General features: G+C 37.5%; 1 protein-coding gene across 1 annotated transcript in view; it reads left to right on the forward strand.

Annotated features, from left to right (window-relative positions):
- The window catches only part of MLLT3 (MLLT3 super elongation complex subunit), a 68,115-nt gene extending 49,667 nt beyond the window's left edge, over nucleotides 1-18,448 (forward strand). The window contains exons 3-7 of the mRNA XM_017886726.1: nucleotides 1,701-1,830; nucleotides 4,471-4,570; nucleotides 10,425-10,496; nucleotides 11,699-11,770; nucleotides 16,930-18,448. Of these exons, the coding sequence (XP_017742215.1) occupies nucleotides 1,701-1,830; nucleotides 4,471-4,570; nucleotides 10,425-10,496; nucleotides 11,699-11,770; nucleotides 16,930-17,061 (506 nt within the window). The 3' untranslated portion in view covers nucleotides 17,062-18,448. The remainder of the gene's footprint in view (nucleotides 1-1,700; nucleotides 1,831-4,470; nucleotides 4,571-10,424; nucleotides 10,497-11,698; nucleotides 11,771-16,929) is intronic.
- Nucleotides 18,449-19,528: the final 1,080 nt, after the last annotated feature.

Below are 19,528 nucleotides of genomic sequence, written 5' to 3' on the forward strand. Positions count from 1 at the left end.
TTGATTTATCACCTATCTTATACTGTTTTATTATTTGAATCATAACTAGGCTTTTATGCAGTTGTATTTATTTCCCTTAGGAATGCAGTTGAGTATTGTTCTGAGTGCAAGGCAAGGCTCTAGAAATTCCCCTTTTTCCAGTCCCTGCCATCAGATTCTCATTGCTGCAAAAGGATTATAGACACAGCCCATCCCAGGGAGTTCCCAAAGGAAATACCATAGTAAAAGCTTTAAGAGGCTTTGACATAGGGAAATAGGTTTTCATTTTTCCTCCTGGACATATTTTTTTCTGCATGTTAATAGTCTTTTTTTAAAGCAATACTAATTGGCTGTCTTTTAAATATATATTTTTATTTACTCATGATCAAGTGTTAACTTGAATTCAGAACAAAGACATTTAAACTAGAATATTTAAATAATTTTCCATTTTTGTGTATGTGGAAAATCTTCAAATGTACACTGTTTTCTACATGAAAAATGCATAGGTATCAAAGTAGAATTTGTGTTTTAGCATAGTATTGAACATTACCTTTTTCACTGACCACACTGAATTCCTGATGGCCTTGAATGTTTTGAAAAGGATTAAATTGTTGTATGTGTTTGGACTAAGGCTAAGCTTCCAGGAAAAAAATAAAATAAAAAGACAGTAATCGTTTTGGCTATTCAGAGGTCTTGTTTCACTGACTTCCAAAGAAATAAGCCCACAACAAAAGTAGAAAAATTTGGGTTTTGCAGAATGTGAGATTGTAAGGAGTCAAGATAGTAATAGCTTAGATACCCCTGTCATAGATGAGACTTTAGGAATTGCCTATTCCAGAATGAAAGTGTCTCTCTTTCTTCATTGTCTTTATAATCTCTTCTGTTAAGATTAAAACTACCTATTTTTTGGTCACATTTAGCCTAGTAAAGTGAAAATAAGCCACACTAGTTTGTGTTTGTGTGTGTGTATTTTCATTTCTGTCCTGTTCTAGAATAAAATTAGAGTTCGATTTTTTTTTCTTTTCCTGTCTGATACTGGATACTGTCCTGATTTTCTGTGTACCTGCTTTATTACATGGTCTTATTTATTTTTATACTTGCTGGTATTGTGCCAGTAATTTCTTAAAAAGTAAAATGAAAATTGGCTGCTTAAAATTGCTGCGACAAGACCTTGTGTCCAAGATCAATATGAAGATCAGAGGTAGGATATTACACCATGGAATTGAAATACTTTATAATCTGAACTTGACTGAAATGCTTGCTTGACCTGAAATTGACCTTGAAATAAAAAGAACAGCTAAACCTTAATAGATCAAAAACTACCACACAAAGGCTGCATTGCCAAGAACAAGTTACAACCACAGTGATTTATTAATCTCAACTTTTCAATACATGGATTAACCTAACAAAACATTCAATTTACTAATAGATTTTCTTCTTCTTTTATGTATAATTTTCTTAGGGAAGAAAATATATAGAAAAAAAATCCTAGAAAACAGAGATTCTTTAGTGAACATTTTGGGAATCTTATGAAAACAATAGTGTTTTGCCAGAGATTGCATTTTAGAAACTATACCAAATTTGCCTTGTAAATTGTATAAATATATGTTATGATTATTTTTAACAAGTCTTCAGTGCTGGTAAGCACCCCCCTGTTTCTAATATGACTAAGTGTGTTTGAGTATATGTTTGATTGTCTGTGGTTCATTGTCATTACTCAGGTCCTTTGAGGTCTATAATGAAAGATCTGCATTCCGATGACAATGAGGAGGAATCTGATGAAGTGGAGGATAACGACAATGACTCTGAAATGGAGAGACCTGTAAATAGAGGAGGCAGCCGAAGTCGCAGGTGAGTGTCTTGGAAGGAAAGGGGTTGCCTGTGATGAAGTCAGACTCTTTCACAAGCCCTGCTGGGATGATCACAGCAAAGGTGTAAAACACCAAAAACGGCAGTAGATGGTCACATTCATTTGATGCAAGGTCTCCTTGGCATGCCTACACCTGCTTTACAGGGAACTATTTCTCCTTTTTCTCAGAAAGAGACTTTTCCTCTAAAAATTTTATAGGAAAAAGTCACATTAGATGTCCTTGTCCTTGGAAATGTATGCCAAGTGGCATGACTGACTGTTGAACTAAAGTCTGTTTTCATTTGAAGAGTTTGTGTCGATCGACTGCTGGAGATAGTCTCAGAATTTAAAGAAATGTGTTTGCTGATGGTAGTTAGAAATACATAATTGGCTCTAGTGAATTATGTGTGTGACCTAATTAAAACTAGAATCACCTATGTGTTTTCCAAAAAATAAATTCCTTTTAAGTGTGCTGACAATTAGGTGCCTTAAGTAGCTTTAATGCTGAGAGGCGTAAGTCCATGTTATAAGATGGTAGTTCATGTGACTTATAATTAATAGTCAACTTGAAATTGCCCTGAGGATTTTATTTCTTTATCATGAGGAAAACAAATAGGCATGCTTACTTTAATTTTTCTTGAGTGGAAAAAATACAATCTACTTGAACTTAAAATCCAATTATATTTATAATATATTGCATTAAATCTTTCCCTATTATCCATTACTGTGTGGAAGACTCTAAGATAAAAAAAAAAAAATGCAGTCTTAACCCAAGCTAGAGAGACGATGATTCCTAATTGCCAATGCTTTGTCCTCTGAAAAGAGCCTCCTTAGGGTGTGTGCCCCATCAGATATCTCAGTGACTGTTTTTTATGGTCGTATTCAACCCCTGTTTCTCTCCTTGTCTCTCAGACTTACCTGTCAGCATTCCTTTTAAATAGGAGAATATAACCTCTTTAATATGACCATGGCCTTATAACATTTCCCTTTAGAAGTCTTTTGTCTGATAAAAGGAAACTAGTAGAGGAAAAAAGACCTCAAAATGACTGAAAATTAAAGTAGCTTACTTATACCAACCAAAATCCTGACCACTGGCTGCTCTCAAATTTAGCTGATGAAAACTGCGTGACTTATTTAGATGATTTCCCAAGTTGTTGTTTAGAAGATCTGGATATTCTGTGATTAGTTGCTGCCCACTACTTATTGCTCCAACCCCTGAGTCCATGTGGTCATCATATAGGCTTGTGAGTCATCTGATATAGATATACATTGTGGGGGCTGCTTTTCTTGTTCCCTGCCTGACATGTGCTGTGTTAGCATGGCAGCGCCAGTGTGACACTTGATCTTCACTGCACTTGTGAAGTCTCAACTGTTTAATCAGTTTAAATACTCAGCCTTCCACTTCACTCAAGAAGCATTTTAAAACAGCGCTTCAACTGAACACTTCATTAATGTAATTTAGTTAAGAAAAACACGTCCTATCAGTTTTTGCTAAAAGGATGTCCCAGTGTATCCTTTTCATTTCCTATCTTGTATCTTGTCTGTCTGAATACGTTATAGAGCTAGAATGTGATTGCCTATTCAGAGTGAAAGAAAAACTATCCTGATTTCTAAAACAGTTACTGTTTCTGAGAAGCATATTACATTAGGTACTATATAACCGGAGAGATGGGGAGCAAACACTGAAAGAGGACATCTCTGAGGGAGGACTACATTCAGCACGGTAGAATAGAGAAATCTCTCCTATTGTGGATAAAAGAAAATCCCATTTTCTTCTGAAAAAATGGGGAGGAGGTGGTGTGTATTGTCTTTATTGTTTAATTTTTAAAAGATATCATTGTAGTTTTCCAAAGCAGTTATTCCAAACATACCATTTCTTTGTGTTGTTGTAGCGTATTTCCAATGAATTGTTGTATCAGTGTTGAGAACTGGAGACAGCCTTGAATAATGACACAGTAGAAATGATTGGTAGTGGTTCTAGCACGCCGGGCTCCACATGTTCAATCCTTAGATGTCACTCTGTGCTGTCAGTGGTGCAGGGCTGTTTTCCACATTCTTTATGAAGTTTCGTTTATGTAGTTGCTTCTTCCCCTGCAGCGTGTATTCTAGACACGTTTGTAACTTTTTCATCTGTAACAGAGAGGAGGAAAGGAAAATAAAGGTAGTAATCTACACACTGTCTTAATTTTGCTGATCTTCTGTAAGCTTGAGTAGCATGCTTGATCATAGTAGGTGCATAGAGCAGGAGAAGGGAGATGAATGAATAAATGACCCCAGTAAAGTATAGTGGCTGAGCACTAGCTTTGGGCCACATTGCTTGTATTTGAATTCCAGAGCCACCTTATATTTGAATTCCAGAGCCACCATTTTTACCTATGTGACCCTAGATGAGTGACCCAGTCTTTCTAAGTCTCAGTTTACTCATCTGTGAAACAGGAGATCATGAAAAGAGAAATGGCAGGTAAAGCACTTAACACAGTTCCAGTTACAAAGTAAGTACCAATACATGTTAGCAGTTGTGAGTTAAAATGAACTTGTCAAGGGTTAGTGTTTGGATTCTGTGCTTTCCACGCCTATTTCTATGGGTATTTCAAGAATCATCTGTTTGTAATGATGTTCATAACTTGTCTCTTTCTTTTCAGAGTTAGCTTAAGTGATGGCAGCGATAGTGAAAGCAGTTCTGCTTCTTCACCCCTACATCATGAACCTCCCCCGCCCTTATTAAAAACCAACAACAACCAGGTAAATTGTGGGGTTTGCACTTTGCAAGACTCTGCAGAGCTAGGTGTAATCATTTTTACAAAGCATGCAAAACTTTCATCCCTGAATTTTAAACAAACTTCCTCTTGTTACCAAATAGATGGTAGGCCACAGCCTTTGGAATAAACACATAGTTAGGGTAAAAGAAGTTCTGGTGTCATGAGAAAATGAATGTGTTCCATCCGATGGGTTAATTAAGTTGGTACAATAAGAGAGGGTGACAAAAAGTATTGCCAATTTACCGTTTACTCCTGATTTCTATATACTTTACACCTCAGTAGTAAGTAGGTGCCTTAATTAGGAAGAATATGACCTTTGGGGCTAGTATAAAGCCTGGTTCTTTACCACGGGTAATTTACTGGTGGGAAATTAACTTTTAGCTTTTGATTCTCAGTTTCGTTTCGTTATCTGTAAATGACATTAACACTACCTTTTAGGTTATTGGGAAGATGACAGATAATATATGTAAAGAGCAAAAGGCAGTGCACAGCCCCTACTTGGCACTCAGTTGATGGTAGTTTATTATTATAGGTGTTTGGCCTCAGTTTTCTCGTCCAAGATAAAAGGATTATTACTTGGATTTTAAGGAATAATTAATAAAATGCTGAGAAAATAATGGTCATTATCATTGTTACAACTTGAGCTAAAGGAAAGCTTATTAATTTGATAGTCAACTCAAAATACAACTATTTGGATAAGATCTAGGCAGAACTTTGAAGGCTATGATAAAGAGCATTTGTTAAATAAATTAAATTGGGATATTTTCTTTACCAACTAAAATGAACTATTTTCAGTATCATGAATAATGTAAAAGCCTCATTGAGCATTGAATTGATACTCTCATTATCATAAGTTTTTCTTATCTTTTAGTGTCAACAGATTTCCTATGACCTCTACAATAACTGCTTAATTCAAGTTACTATATGAATAGTAACTTGAAAACTAAACAACTGTGTTTTTCTGAAAATACTCTGTTTCACAGGTGTCCTTCAATTTTAAATAGTCTTGCCCTTAAATGTGTGGTCTTTGTGTTACTTGTAAAATGTTAGTTTATAGCTGAAGACTTTTTCTTTTTGCATTTTATTTAAAGCACTGGCAAAGATCTCTTATAGTTTAAAATTCCTCATTTATAAGGTTTGTCTATAATGCATATCCATTCTTGTTAAGTAGGAATAATACCAGTACTCTTTATTTTACCAGTTACAGTTCAACTGCAATTTCTTTGTGTCCTACATAAAAATCAAAGTCCAGCCTCAGTAACTCTTATAGATGGGTTACTCAGTGAGTTATTCACTTCTTTTTCCATATCCTGGCTCTTCCCCATCTTCAGGGCCAGCCGTACTCATGGCCCAGGCGACTTTTACCTCTGGTGTAGATGCCTGCCACCACAAGTCAAGCATTTCAGAGGAAAGTAAAAAGAGGAAAGACATACACATCATGGCCAATCAGCTGAGAACACTGGACTGGTTAAATAGATAATTTGGGATCCTTTTGTAAATTTGTGCTTCAGTGAGAACTAGCATTAGGATAGAATTTGAACCTTGGTGAGGTTTTTTTTTTTTTTTTTTTTTTTTTTTGAGGCAGAGTTTTGCTCTTGTCGCCCAGGCTGGAGTGCAATGGCGCAATCTTAGCTCACTGCAACCTCCGCCTCCTTGGTTCAAGTGATTCTCCTGCCTCAGTCCCGCAAGTAGCTGGGACTACAAGGGCATGCCACCACGCCCAACTAATTTATGTACTTTTGGTAGAGACGGGGTTTCACCATGTTGGCCAGGATGGTCTCGATCTCTTGACTTCATCATCCGCCCACCTCGGCCTCCCAAAGTGCTGGGATTACAGGTGTGAGCCACTGCTCCTGGCCAATGATATTTTTATATCCAACTTAAGCCTATTTCAGCTTGATTTCTGTATCCAGTGGGTGGTGTATGAGAGCTACAATACGTCATGGGCACAGCAGTGGCAGGGCCAGGAGTGTAGGGCATTAGGCTCTGCTTTTGTGCCCCTCACTAATCTCCTTCAGTATCTCTCCTAATCATAGTGAAAAGTGGGCTTGCTAGGGAATGCAGCTCCAACAAGCCCCTTCATGCCCTTCAAACCTTATGGCTTCCCTTAAGCCCTTCCTGAATGGGCAGTCTTGAACCGACCTTGGCTTTAGGGAAAGGTTTAGACTCTTTGTCAGACTGTTTTTTACCTGTCCAGCAAAACAAAACCAAAAACAAATAGTGTCATCTATCTGGAGAGGGTAAAAGTTACCTGATTAAGTAGCATACCCCTGGTTCCTTGGCATGTTTATTTGGCAAATGTCGCTTCACACATATGAATCATCAGTCTGCCAGTAATACTCTATTATGTGTCACTTTCTCCATGCACCTGTAAGCATGGTGAGAAAGTTCATATGCTTCCACTGGAAATATATATACCACGGGAGGGCTTGCCTCCTTAGAGCTATGTCTTGGAGCCAAGAGGACAAGAAACGGTTTCTTAAACCTTGTTTAGTATTGATTTCCTAGCCCCTCAAATCACTTGCACTGGGGTCAGATGTGATGCTATCTCTTTCAAGTCAAGCTTCTGGGACTTAAAAAAATTACTAGTATATCTTAATTCTCTAAGTTGATGATGTAAGAGAGCAAAAATTTCTTTAAAATCTAGAAGTCAACTAAATTTCACTCTGGAATGACTTTTTAGTCGTATTTGAATGTGTGTGTATGTGTGCAGGAGGGAGGGAGAAAAGTAGGTGGAGAGAGACAGGGATAGAGAAAGTATGAATCTGAATTTTCACACTAAATAAAGAGTTGAGAACATACTTGGAAGGACTAACTCCAAAATGGGAACACTCTGAGTTTCCTTCTTCCATACCCCTCTCCTGTTCTCTCTCTATGAATTGAGAATGATCTCTGAGTTTGGTAAAGTACCAGGCAAAGCTGAATTGTCCATTGCCTTTTCTCAGATCTTCCAGGACTGGAGAAGAGGGGAAGTACTAATGGAGTCAAACATTTTCATACTGAATAAAAGTGAACATAGAGTTGCACGTCAACCAAGCAAGTAATTAACCTGAGTATTGTTGGGAGCTACTGTCATTAGCATGAAAGATCTATCAGTAGAGATTCCATCTGTGAATAACTGAGTTGTCATTCTTCATAAAGGGTTACAGAAAAATATAATCTTGAAAGTTTGTCAAGACATTTTCTCAGATTAAAGACAAAAGTGCTACTAAACCACAATTCTTCTATTTTCAGAGACTGCTGTATCTATAAATGGTGTAGCTAGGCAGTCTGGGTGGCTCTGCTTCTCTCAGTACAGTTTAATAGGGAATAATAAAGAGTGTTGCATCATTTCAACCAGAGATGGTTTTTTCACTCCAAACCTCCCATATGTGAAGTTCAAACAAAAACAAAATACCACATCTTTTTTAGCCAAAAGCTTGGCAGGGAAGGAGGGGAGAAAGGACTTGAAGGAAGGAAGTGATCCATTGGACCCGAGTTAATATTCAGAATATCATAAATCACCTATCAGCCTGCAAGGCATGTTGAATGAAATTAAAAAGAGTCTATCCAGTTAAACTGGTTTAAAATAAGCCTGTGGAAGACAAGGTGTTGTACTTTTTTATTCTGGAGTTGTTTCCCTAAAGATAAGAAATGATCATAAATAAAACAATTGTCTTCAGCAGGGCTCAGCTCTCTCAGAATGAGGTTTTGACAAAGCTGTTTATTTTGGAGCAGAGAGAGATCAAAGAAGGAAGATTAACTGAGCCCTCTCTGGGCAGCCACTCAGTAACTTGAGGCGGGTCACTGACACCCAGAGCTTTTGTTCCTGCCACTGCAGCTTCAGAAGAAAGAAACTAGGATTTCAATGTATTTTGGCCTTCTGTGCTGTAGCACTTATGGAATGTGCGGGGTGGGACTTAAGCGTCCAAATGTTCTATTTTCTGCTTTGAAGAAAAGGTGGCAGAACTCTCTAAACCTAGTTAGCAAAGTTCTATTGCAAATACAGCGTCCTCAAGTCACTTCAACACCCAGAGTATAGGAGTTGGAGGAGGGGATCGTGGGAGGCAGCGGGATATGATGGGAACAAAATTCAGTTCTGTAATGCACAAGGCAAGCAGGCAGGGACTTTTTTTTTCTTTCTTGCCTGAAATCTCAGCGGATTGTCTCTGCATGCCCAGCCCAGTATCTGAGTTGGCGAGGAGTGCCATCTACTGACCTAGTTACTCTTAGGTCTCAGCGCTGATTTTTCCCTTGAGGTCTCACTTCCAACAACAATGGAGGAGGACATTCTGAATGTAGTGGAGTATTTGGTTTCCTTTACAGTGGAGCATGTTAAAAATGATTGCCTTGCCTCTGCTAATAAGTAATTTCCCTGTGTTGCCAAAAGTATTGTATTTTAAGTTAGCCTGGTCAAATTAGTCTTTTGGTTATCTTCATAGTAAAATGATGAAAAAAGCATGATTCTCAGGAAAGACTGTTAGAAAGACACTTTTACCCATGCATTATTCTCAATTAAAATAAAATTTGCCCTTTCAGGAGTATTTGGTCTTTTCCGGGATGTCATATTCCTATCCTCATCCAATAAAATGTTTATTAGTAGTATAAAATGTTAAAACTGAATGGGAATCTGGGTGTTATCTTGTTCATTTCTCCCATTTCATCCTTTGCAGTCCGAAAATATTAAATGATAAGGCTGAGACTTGAACTTGGGCTTCTGAGCCTAATCAGTTGCTCTTGCCGTTACAGATTAAAAGTGGACTTATTCTTAAAATCTTTATGTTATGGAATGTAGTAAACTCGTGGACAGAACTGTTACTAAGTTAGGGCAGAGAAGGGTAAAGAGAACAGTAGGAATATAAAACTTCTTAAGATAAAGTAGGTCCTTTATTTGGTATTTTCCTCCTTTAATATTAGTCCCCAATTATAACAACTCACTTCTTAATGAGTTATAATGGAAAATACAAATTACTTTGCTTTTTGTGTTTACACACATTTGTAAGCACTCATCATTTATAAATTTAGTGGTTTCAAGCTTTTTCAAGTGAGGGCCATTTAAAATACTTACCTTTTAATCCTCAGTTTTGAAGATGCTGTCGAAGAAATCAGCTGCATTTATTAAATAATAATTTGCTTCTCCTTTTTATTAAATAGAAACATAGCTTCCCACCAAAGCTTCTATACAGTACGTAAAACTATTCATAACTTAAGTTGTAATCAGTCTAGATAAAAGGGAAAGCACTTGGTGTTTTACCAAGGGTAAACATATCATTTCTTAAAACACAGAAGATAGTCCTATCTCTTTATTTCTTGAGTTGGAGGATCCCAAATTGGGAGCAACTAGTATAACTCATGGCCATCTTCATTTCCAAAGCTGCATCAGTTTTGTGCATGTGAGTAATTTTAGAATGTGAAAGTTAGGTACTAAAAAGGGCATTTGAGTATTTGTTTTTATCATCCCTAGCATACTGAGCACTAGTAGTCATGCTGAAACAGCAGAATGAATAGGAAAAAAATTCTTGCCAGAGGGAACTATAATCTCAGTATAACTCAGCTGCTATACATATGGTGAGAGTGTTGTCGCAAAAGAGAAGCAGCCTTGGAAGCTTAGATCAATTTCCTTATCATCAACTGTTTTTTTTAGTTCTACTCCTCTGACTCAGCATTTCAGATCTAAGTAATTTATTTTCCAAGGAAAATAAGATTAGAGAGAAGAAGGAAAATGTATAGAAAAGAAATGCTATTTGGAAAGTAAATGTTACTGTACATTTCATTCAGTGAGTGCCTTTGTTTATGTGGCTGGTTAGCTAAGAGATGTTTGAAATAAAATTTAACACAGTGTTCTCTTTGATCCCTAGATTCTTGAAGTCAAAAGTCCAATAAAGCAAAGCAAATCAGATAAGCAAATAAAGAATGGTGAATGTGACAAGGTAGGTTTCCAGTCTGTTACTAGCAGAGCTCCAACACTGACAAGCCTTCTGTTTCTTTGTGTTCCCCTTGATCATCCTTGCTGGTTCTCCTTTCATTTTCTTTATCAAAGTGCCCAAGATGCCCAAATGATGAGTATTGAGTCCCAGTGCTTTGTAGTATGTTTTCCATGTGTTGTTTATATCTTCAGTATTAAGCTTGGCCTTATCTGTCATATGCTGTGTTGCCTACATTGCCAAGGGATTTCAGGCATATTGAATTGGAAAGTAAGAGAATTGTGGTAGAGGTAGCAGGTTAAGGAATCTCAGATGTAGATGAGCAAGACATCTGATGCTAGTGCAGTTTGCTTTCCCAGAGTGTGCATCATGCTTCTGAAATCTGACTACAAGACCTAATGGGGTTAAGTTACCTGGTTTGGACAGGGCCCTAACCCTGCTTTGTAGGGCCAAGGCAGACCTCTGTAATGCTTCACGAATCTTTCATTTGCCTTTATTGCAAATGGTGCTGGGGGCACCCATGCAATTATGCTAACAAAGACTCGTGAGTCTGAGCATGTGGAAAGAGAGGTACCCCCTCTCCCCTTTCAGGGGAGCTCTTCACAAATCAGATGACAATTAGTGATCCCTGTTTTTCATAATACATCCTTCTGTTCTTCTGTCACTTGCTGGCATTGCTTACTGCAATGTTTGGTATGACCAGGAAGCCTTTTTAAAACAAAAGCAAAACGAACAGGAAAACCCCCACAAAATTGCCCTGACTTAATTGGTAATGTACATTGTTGTTTCCGTATTCAAACTTAGAATTTTTTTTCTCTTAGAAACCTTCTGAAATTCAAGAATGGAGAAAAAAAATGAAAGTAGCCTTTGTTAACATGTTTAAGCTCACAATTTAGCATTGAATTTCCCTACCTTTTGTAGAGATGTTGGAGGAAAGTGAGTCTACTGACTTGAATCTTCATAAGAGCAATTAAGTCCAAGAATTCCCTCCAACTCCCTTTTTAAAGTTGGCGTGATAAAGGTAATGGCTGCTCTGAGACTGGCTTGGTCTGCAGAGGCCTTTGGGCACTGAGTGCACGCAGCCTGGGCTAGAGTGGTGTAATGAGAACCTCCAACTGCTGCTGTTTATGTTGTTTTACTTACATATTCATTTATTTTGAACTACTTTTAAAGTGCTTGTCCTTTTGGGGGACATTCTTCTCTTTCAGGCATACCTAGATGAACTGGTAGAGCTTCACAGAAGGTTAATGACGCTGAGGGAAAGACACATTCTGCAGCAGGTGAGAAATGCTTTTTAGCACAACCCTTTCCAGAAACATCAAGACTTGGTTTGTCCTGCAGTAGTGTGATAGCACCTGGAGGCCACTGCAGCCCCACACTATCAGAATCTGGCGAATGCCACCTATAGATGTATTTGGGAAGGGTTCTCATTTCTGAGGCCACCTAGAAGTCTGCGTTGGAGCTCTATGGCAATTATTCTCCCTCCTCTAGTGCTGTGGATGATGAGATCTGGGCAGTTTGGGAAGTGATGCTGGATTGTAGTGATCCCTCAGCTGGCTGGTGTAATGTGGGCTGAGGGAGGGGACAGTAGGAATGCAAAAACCTTTGGGGCCAGGCTTCTGGTTTCATGGGAAAACGGTGATAAGAATTTGAGTTAAGTGTTGTAAACATTTGTGATTCAATTTAGTAACCTTTGCCAGTGATATTCTAAGGAAAGTAAATATTTTCTTCATTTCCCTTATCTTGTACAACATACATTCTATTATTATGAACTCAACTGTGGAATACTTGTAGTGGAATACTTGTAAATTGGGGAAACTTCAATTAATACAGTTTGATGTTTTAATAAAATAAGAAGGATGGTTTTTCATTTTCATCCAGTTAATGATGTATGCCTCTGTTGCAGCTATTGGTAATTTTTTTAACACCCAAAGAGTAGAATGTGTGTTCTAAATTCCAGGGCAGATATGTAGATTGTTTCACTGTTTGAATTTCTTTTTTTTGTTTTACTACTTTCAAATGACTTGACATTAATATTTAATCTACCCCAGCTGTGTGTGTGTGTGTGTGTGTGTGTGTGTGTGTGTGTGTGTGTTTAAACATTTAGTGGCTGGGGGTCACATTTATATTCTGTGTACATTTTTGCTTACATCTCTAAATACATAATCTCAAACTTGCCAAGTTTCCTGACTGGCCTGATAAGCTTTTTAACCCTTGTAGAGTTTTAGATTTGAACAAAAGACTATAGACCTATGATTCTTAATTGCAGATAAGTTGCATTTCTTGCAGTTTCTTTTTAATTAGTATGGGTAAGGAAGCAGGACTTGAGTGGCCTACCATAAGTGGTGGTCTAGTACTTTGCTAATATTCTTCTTAGGCCTCTTTTGAAGAACCAAACGTTGTTTTACCTGTCACTTACCAAATATTTGGGGCTGGCATAATGCTAATTGCAGATCTGTTGCATGATCTTTCTCATCTCTTCCCAAACACCAGCTCCGAGGCACTGTGGAGCAATTGTCCAACGAAGTTATTTATACCCAAGCTGGGCCCAAATAGTAAGTCTCATAGGAGGTGGGACAGATGTTTGTGCAGGGTTGGGACATCTTCACAAAGAAAGCCTTGCCAGTGAGTCAAGGATACTAGGCCATTGGGCAGATCTTACCTTGGGGTGTCATTGGCATTCCCAATTTAATGTTGTCCTTTATTTTGACCTTATAAGAATTGTGAAGGAAGGTGGCTTACTGGAGAATTCCATCCAAGTGGATTATTTTAGTATTCTAGAGGGAGAGAGTAATATCTATGAATTTTTAACCTGGCATAAAGGCACTCCAGGGCACACAGCATTTCACCCTAATTGCATTCCCAGGCCGGTTGAAAGCTCTCAGTCTTTGGCCTTTTGCCTTGTAATGCAGCTGAGGCTTGTGATTATGATACCATGATGCATGTCCTGTCACGGTTTACTGCTTAATTAATTCCTTTTGTAAAACATAGCACTATTGAGGACTAATGTTATTCTCCACCTTGAGGGCTGCTCATCTCATGGAATGCATTCCACAAAGTCTACGTATTCTCTGCCGTGCAGACTTGAACACCTGAAGCAGAATTTCTAGTGGGCCCAGGATCACATCTAGGTCCTTCCCTGTTAAATGCATCCTATCCAAAAATCTGGCCTGACGATTTTATTTGGCTCACAAAAAGTGGTTAATAGCTTTGTTTTACTCTGGGGGCATGCAGTCCTGGCACTCGGCAGCTAGTTTAATGAACAGACAGCATTGGATCAAGGAGCCTGTGTTCCTAAGCCACTTTTTCAAAGGGTGTAAATACAATAGAGTAGACACAGTCAGATCAAGAGAAGTGATTACCTAGGACTGATGAATAATTTGATTCCTCTTTAAACCACATGTTCCACATTTATTTAGAAAGTGACATTGAACACATCTAACATCCCCAGCAATTCGCTCTAAGCCTGGATTTGCATCCACGTTTGGGAGAAGAAAATTCTGTGGGAAACCAGGTTTCCTTAGAGGAAACTAAATTGCTTAGTTTAGCAATTTAGAATCCAGCCATCATTCTTTTCGAATTGTCTGCAGGGAATGGGGAATCCGTGGCATATTAGAATATTCCTTCTAAGAACCCAGAGAAGCCTCCCTGAGAAGTGTTCTGCTGAAAATGATGTTCTCCATCCTGGGAAATAACTTGTCATATATCAGCACCCCTTGTAGATTTGAGCCTGATGGCCTACCCCTTAACCAAGGGTAGGGCACACATTTTTATGCAGTGGGAGTCAGCGCTTTCCAGACCATAGTAGAGGCCATTCTATGGGAAGACCTATGTTATCCCAGACCTGGCTCTACTCCATAGAGAAGCAGTTAAAGTAAAGCCTGTTCATTACTTCTCACACAGAGAAGAGGCTGCTTCACATGGAAAGAACCCTGGTTTTTGAAACTATAATCAGACTAAAATCAGTGCATTTACCTTTGTATAATTAAAAATTGGGGAAGGGAGCCACAGATCTGACAAGTGGATCTCACCCTGTTTAAAGCAGAATGAGACATCCAACAGCCTGCGTAGTACCCCTTGAAAGGCTGATGTGGCAGGAAATAACCCATCATGAATGTTTTCACAAAAACCGTCATCTGAAGAATGAGTTAAGCAGTTTACACACTCTTCCTTTTCCACTACCCATATGTACCCGATTGCCTGTTTTTCTTATCTGCAGTCACTCTATCTACTATTATTATTATTTTGGACATACATTAATTATTGTACTATGATGCAGAAAATGACATCAAGGTCAAGCCACACTGCATCAGCAAAGAGGGTATTCCTGTAGAAAGGCAGAGTGGAGTTCTTCAGGCACTCGTGGGGTATGTTCAGGCTTTGTGGCCTGTGTCAATGGAATAAAGCATGTTAACGTTGTTTCTGATCTGACTATCGGGATTCCTGGAAAGGAATGCACACTTATTTTTCTTTATGGAGCCCTTACTTAAATGAGGATGTGGGCACATGCTCTAATAATTCAAATCATTAATGCTGTTCCCTTTGGCAAATAATTCCCAACTCCCCAACTGCTGCCACTGCTACTACATTAAGGCTGTTTGTCTGCATCTACCTTGATGTATTCTTATGGGCTCCCATAAAAATGTGGGGCTCATTTAGTTAGATTTATCAGATCCCCTTTATATCATTGTGCATGTGTGGCTGCAGGCCGGGCACAGCATGCGCATAGAGGAAGTAGGGGTTGGTGATGGAAATACTGGAGATCTGCAAGATAGCACAATGCATGAGAAATGCCCGGGCTCAAGTTTCTAGTAGGCAAAAGTGTTTATATGCTTTAAAATTAAGCAGCTTTTCTCTAGAAGGGATTTTTTTATTGCCCAGTTTTCTATTTGCTGTTAAATAATTAGGGAACAGCTATATTGGGTCATGGAAAACTGTTTTCTTAAAAGAATTAGTTACAATTTTTTTTTTATTCAAGCAGGCCTTTCTGAGTTTGTTTCTGCATTTTCTTGCCTTAGTTATTTTAGTGCTAATGGAATGGCTAACACTCATTGGGGCAGGAGGAAAAGCATCAGGTCTGTAATTCATGTGCAGTTTAGTTACCTCCCAGATAATTAAGGATCAGTTTATAAGGTAATCATAATCATGTTATCCTGACTTAGGTAGCAATTTACCATTTATAAAAAGCTTTGCTTATGATATCTTATTTGATCATCTGCCCAAACTTGCACAAGTAGAATAGGTAGCGTTACTCCCATTTTCCAGATGAGGAAACTGAGGCTCAAAGGTTATGATGTTCTAATACCATTGAAAGAGTGAGCAGAGTCAGAACTTGATATGCCAAATCTAGAACTCTATTCTAAATGCTTTGTCAAGTACCTACTGGGCAGCTGGCTGGGGGAAGGAGTCAAATTCTGGTCAGCTTGTTATTTCCATTGTATAAATTTGAAATTATAATAGCTCTGAAGAGACTACTTGTTTCCATCCCAAAATTTACACATTTTTCACTAGATCCATAGTATTTTTGCATAAAATGGCAAAACTAAAAATGTATTCCAGAAAATACATAGTCTTAGTTCAATCGATGTTAATTATATAGTAAGTATATGATTGAGCATAGCTGTGTGTTTGTGGTTCTGTATGTATGTGGATATGTATGGATGACTTGCTGAAAGTTCTATTACTAATAACTAACAAAACAAATGAGTGTCCATTTTAGATCTTTTAGTGTTAATAAGATCTTGTTGGATAAATTTTTACATAAATGTAGCACTTTAACCACAATTGGGTATACCCCTTCTAAGAATTTCTTGATGCATGTAACAGAACTTTGAGTCTAATGGTTTAAGCAAGTAAAGTTTTCTTCTGACTCCCTCCCCACCTAAAACAGTAACCATCACCTCTGTCATTTAACATTTTTCTGAAAGTTGGAGCCAATACAAGAAGAAATGAGGTTTTCCAAATTATTAACAATTGTATAATGATAAAGGAAAATGATTTTATATACGGGGTGTGTGTATGTGTTTGTACTGAAGTAAAAGTAGTTTTGTTATTTCTAGGCTGGATTTTTCTTATGTTTATTAAGTATAATCACTGTCTGTTGAGTCAGTAACTAATTTTTAAAGGGGTCTTGAAATGTTATCTCCCCCTAACTGCTCACTCACAGTTAAATATTCTGTTCACGACTTGAAAGCAGGAATGAGTTTAAAGGGTATGAAAAGCAAGACAAGTTCTCACTGGGAATTTCTAAGGCTTAATATACCTTTGACTTATCAAGTTGACTGAGACAATTTAATGCTATTCATGGTATGGGACCTTGTTGCTATAAATACGCATATTTATCACTTGATTCCATATTTGATCGCCCCTCTATTACTCTCTCTTTGCCTTTTGATGTTTGCTGCTTATTGCCCAAACTTTCTCTTCTTCACTCCTCTAGATCGTGAACCTTATAGAAGAAACTGGACACTTTCATATCACAAACACAACATTTGATTTTGATCTTTGCTCGCTGGACAAAACCACAGTCCGTAAACTACAGAGTTACCTGGAAACATCTGGAACATCCTGAGGATATAACAACTGGATGCATCAAAAACTATTGTGTTTTTTTTTTTCTTTGGTTGTGATTTTTTGTTGTTATTGTTTATATGAAAACACTCAGAATGATGCAACCAAAAGGGAAAAAATAAAAATCAAACAACCTTCAGCTTTATTTTTCTTTAAAGCCAGTCATCATCTCTTGATAAAGGAGAGGTTAAAGCAAACCAGCCTCAGCGGACCACTCTTCTCTCCAAGGAAATCCCCGGGAAGAGTTAGCCTGGATAGCCTTGAAAACAAACAAATCAAACACAACACAAGAAAACTCAAAGAATGTGTATGGTATCATGTATCTCTCTGTGGTGGTTCATTCCACAGGACGAACGCATATTCAACACACTGCCTTATTACATAACTGATCTATTTATTATCGCATACAGATATTCTAAGTCATTGAGGGAATGACACCATCAGACATTATAAGTACTTGGTCCCGTGGATGCTCTTTCAATGCAGCGCCCTTGCCATCCCAAGCCCAGTGACCTTACTTGTATACCGTGCCACTTTCCACCAACTTTTTCCAAGTCCTTTAACTCGTTGCAGTCTGTATTTTCCACCTTTTGTTTTTCCAGTTCCAGGACACAGATTATCAACTGGGGGGACCAAATAGCCACCTTGATTTTCTTCTTTGTGGTCTTTTTCCTGAAAGTTGGGGCCCAGTCCTTGGCTGTATCCATGTAATGATCTTGGACCATGGTAGAAAATGCACCAAATAGGATCATATGAATTGCTGTCTAGCCTTAGTCAATAAACTTGTAGGACTTTTAAACAAAAGTGTACCTGTAAATGTCCTGAATCCAGCATTGTTGAGCTGTCATCAACATTCTTGTGTCTGTTTTACTGTTATAATACTAGGTAAATATGGAAGTAAAGGCATCCCGCAGGATCATCATTTAAAAAAAAAAAAACAAAACAAAAAGCAATTCTGGTCCTGTTTTCTAAAAGAAAATGTAGAAATTCTTAATTTGGAAATTTGGATCTATTTATTAGTAAGAGTTTCAGCTTTCTTCAGCTGCCAGTGTGTTATTCATCTTTATCCTAAAATCTGGAATCAGAGATTTTGTTTGTTCACATATGATTCTCTTAGACACTTTTATATTTGAAAAAATTAAAATCTTTCTTTGGGGTAAAATTCTTGGTTATTCTACCATAACAGATTATGTATTAACTTGTAGATTCAGTGGTTCAATTCCTGTTTAGTCGCTTACTAATATTTCCAGAAGGATTTCTTGTATTGGTGAAAGATGGTTGGGGATGGGGGGATATTTTTGTTCTTGTTGTACCCTTGTTTTGAAACTAGAAATCAGTCCTGTGGCATGCAAAAGAAAGCAAATTATTTTTAAAAGAACAAAACCAAAATACTTTTGGTGTCATTATTCCATCTTCTCCATAAGTGGAGAAATGAAAAGTAAGAACAGCTCATCTTCCAAGTTTTTACTAGAAATTCAACTGAAAAGAAGAGAAATGAAGAAATACTTCTGGATCCAAAGGTTCGTCACTGGATCAGCCTTAAGAAAGTCTCTATGTGTGCTAATAGACCAGTATCTCCCTTGTTTGTTCCCATGCCAGATGCTGTCTTTTCATACAGAGATTAACTCGTGTCTGTACAGAAAATGGTCTTTCCAGACCCATTCTTTTGGGCAGTTATATAAATGCAGATTGATAATGAGTTATTTGTGCATTTTAAAAAGGGGATTTTTTACACTGTTTCTTTCTATCCAAAGAAACTATTTTTCCTTTAAAAAATTATAATACAGCCATGCTCCTTGTAAATTATTTCTCTGAAGCGTCCTCCCAGAGGACAAGTGTACTTTGTCAATAATGTTATGATTCTTAATGATGATTGGCATGAACCGTACTTGAAGCATTTGTTGTATTGTCCACTTCTCGATGTGCAGAGAAACTTTGAGTCATTTTGGACATTAGGTGATTGATGAATTGTGTGGTTTCAGTTGTGTTTTGTTTTTAACTTTATAGTTGGAAGGGGAGGGTAATGTTTATATGGAAATGTTGCAAATTTTTAAAAATATTTTAAAATTTCTAACTGCTTACATATTCTCATCAAGGCAGAGGTTTATGTGGTTTAATATATCTGTGTAGTTTAACTAGAAATGTGTATATGTAGTTTGGGCCATTTTATTTCTGTAACTAAACTGTGGGGCAAAAAACATGACTTGCCAATGTAAAATTTTTTTCCCTTAAGTTGCTAACCAAGAAACTAGGTAAGATAAGAAATGACCAAACAAAAAGGATGATAAGTAGGGCAGCCATTATATGATAAACTTTAGACTTGAAAATTAGGGAATAAAGTTAATTTCTTCAGAATATCCTAAAATGTAAGTTCGTAAATTGATAAAATTCAGAAAAACTTATCCATCTTCTACTCATCAAGATAGCAAAATAAGTTTTTCACAAAATTAAGAGTGAGAGTTACGTTA

Source organism: Rhinopithecus bieti, unplaced genomic scaffold (assembly GCF_001698545.2).
Source record: "Rhinopithecus bieti isolate Rb0 unplaced genomic scaffold, ASM169854v2 scaffold_15368, whole genome shotgun sequence".
In the NCBI taxonomy this organism is placed as follows: Eukaryota; Metazoa; Chordata; class Mammalia; order Primates; family Cercopithecidae; genus Rhinopithecus; species Rhinopithecus bieti.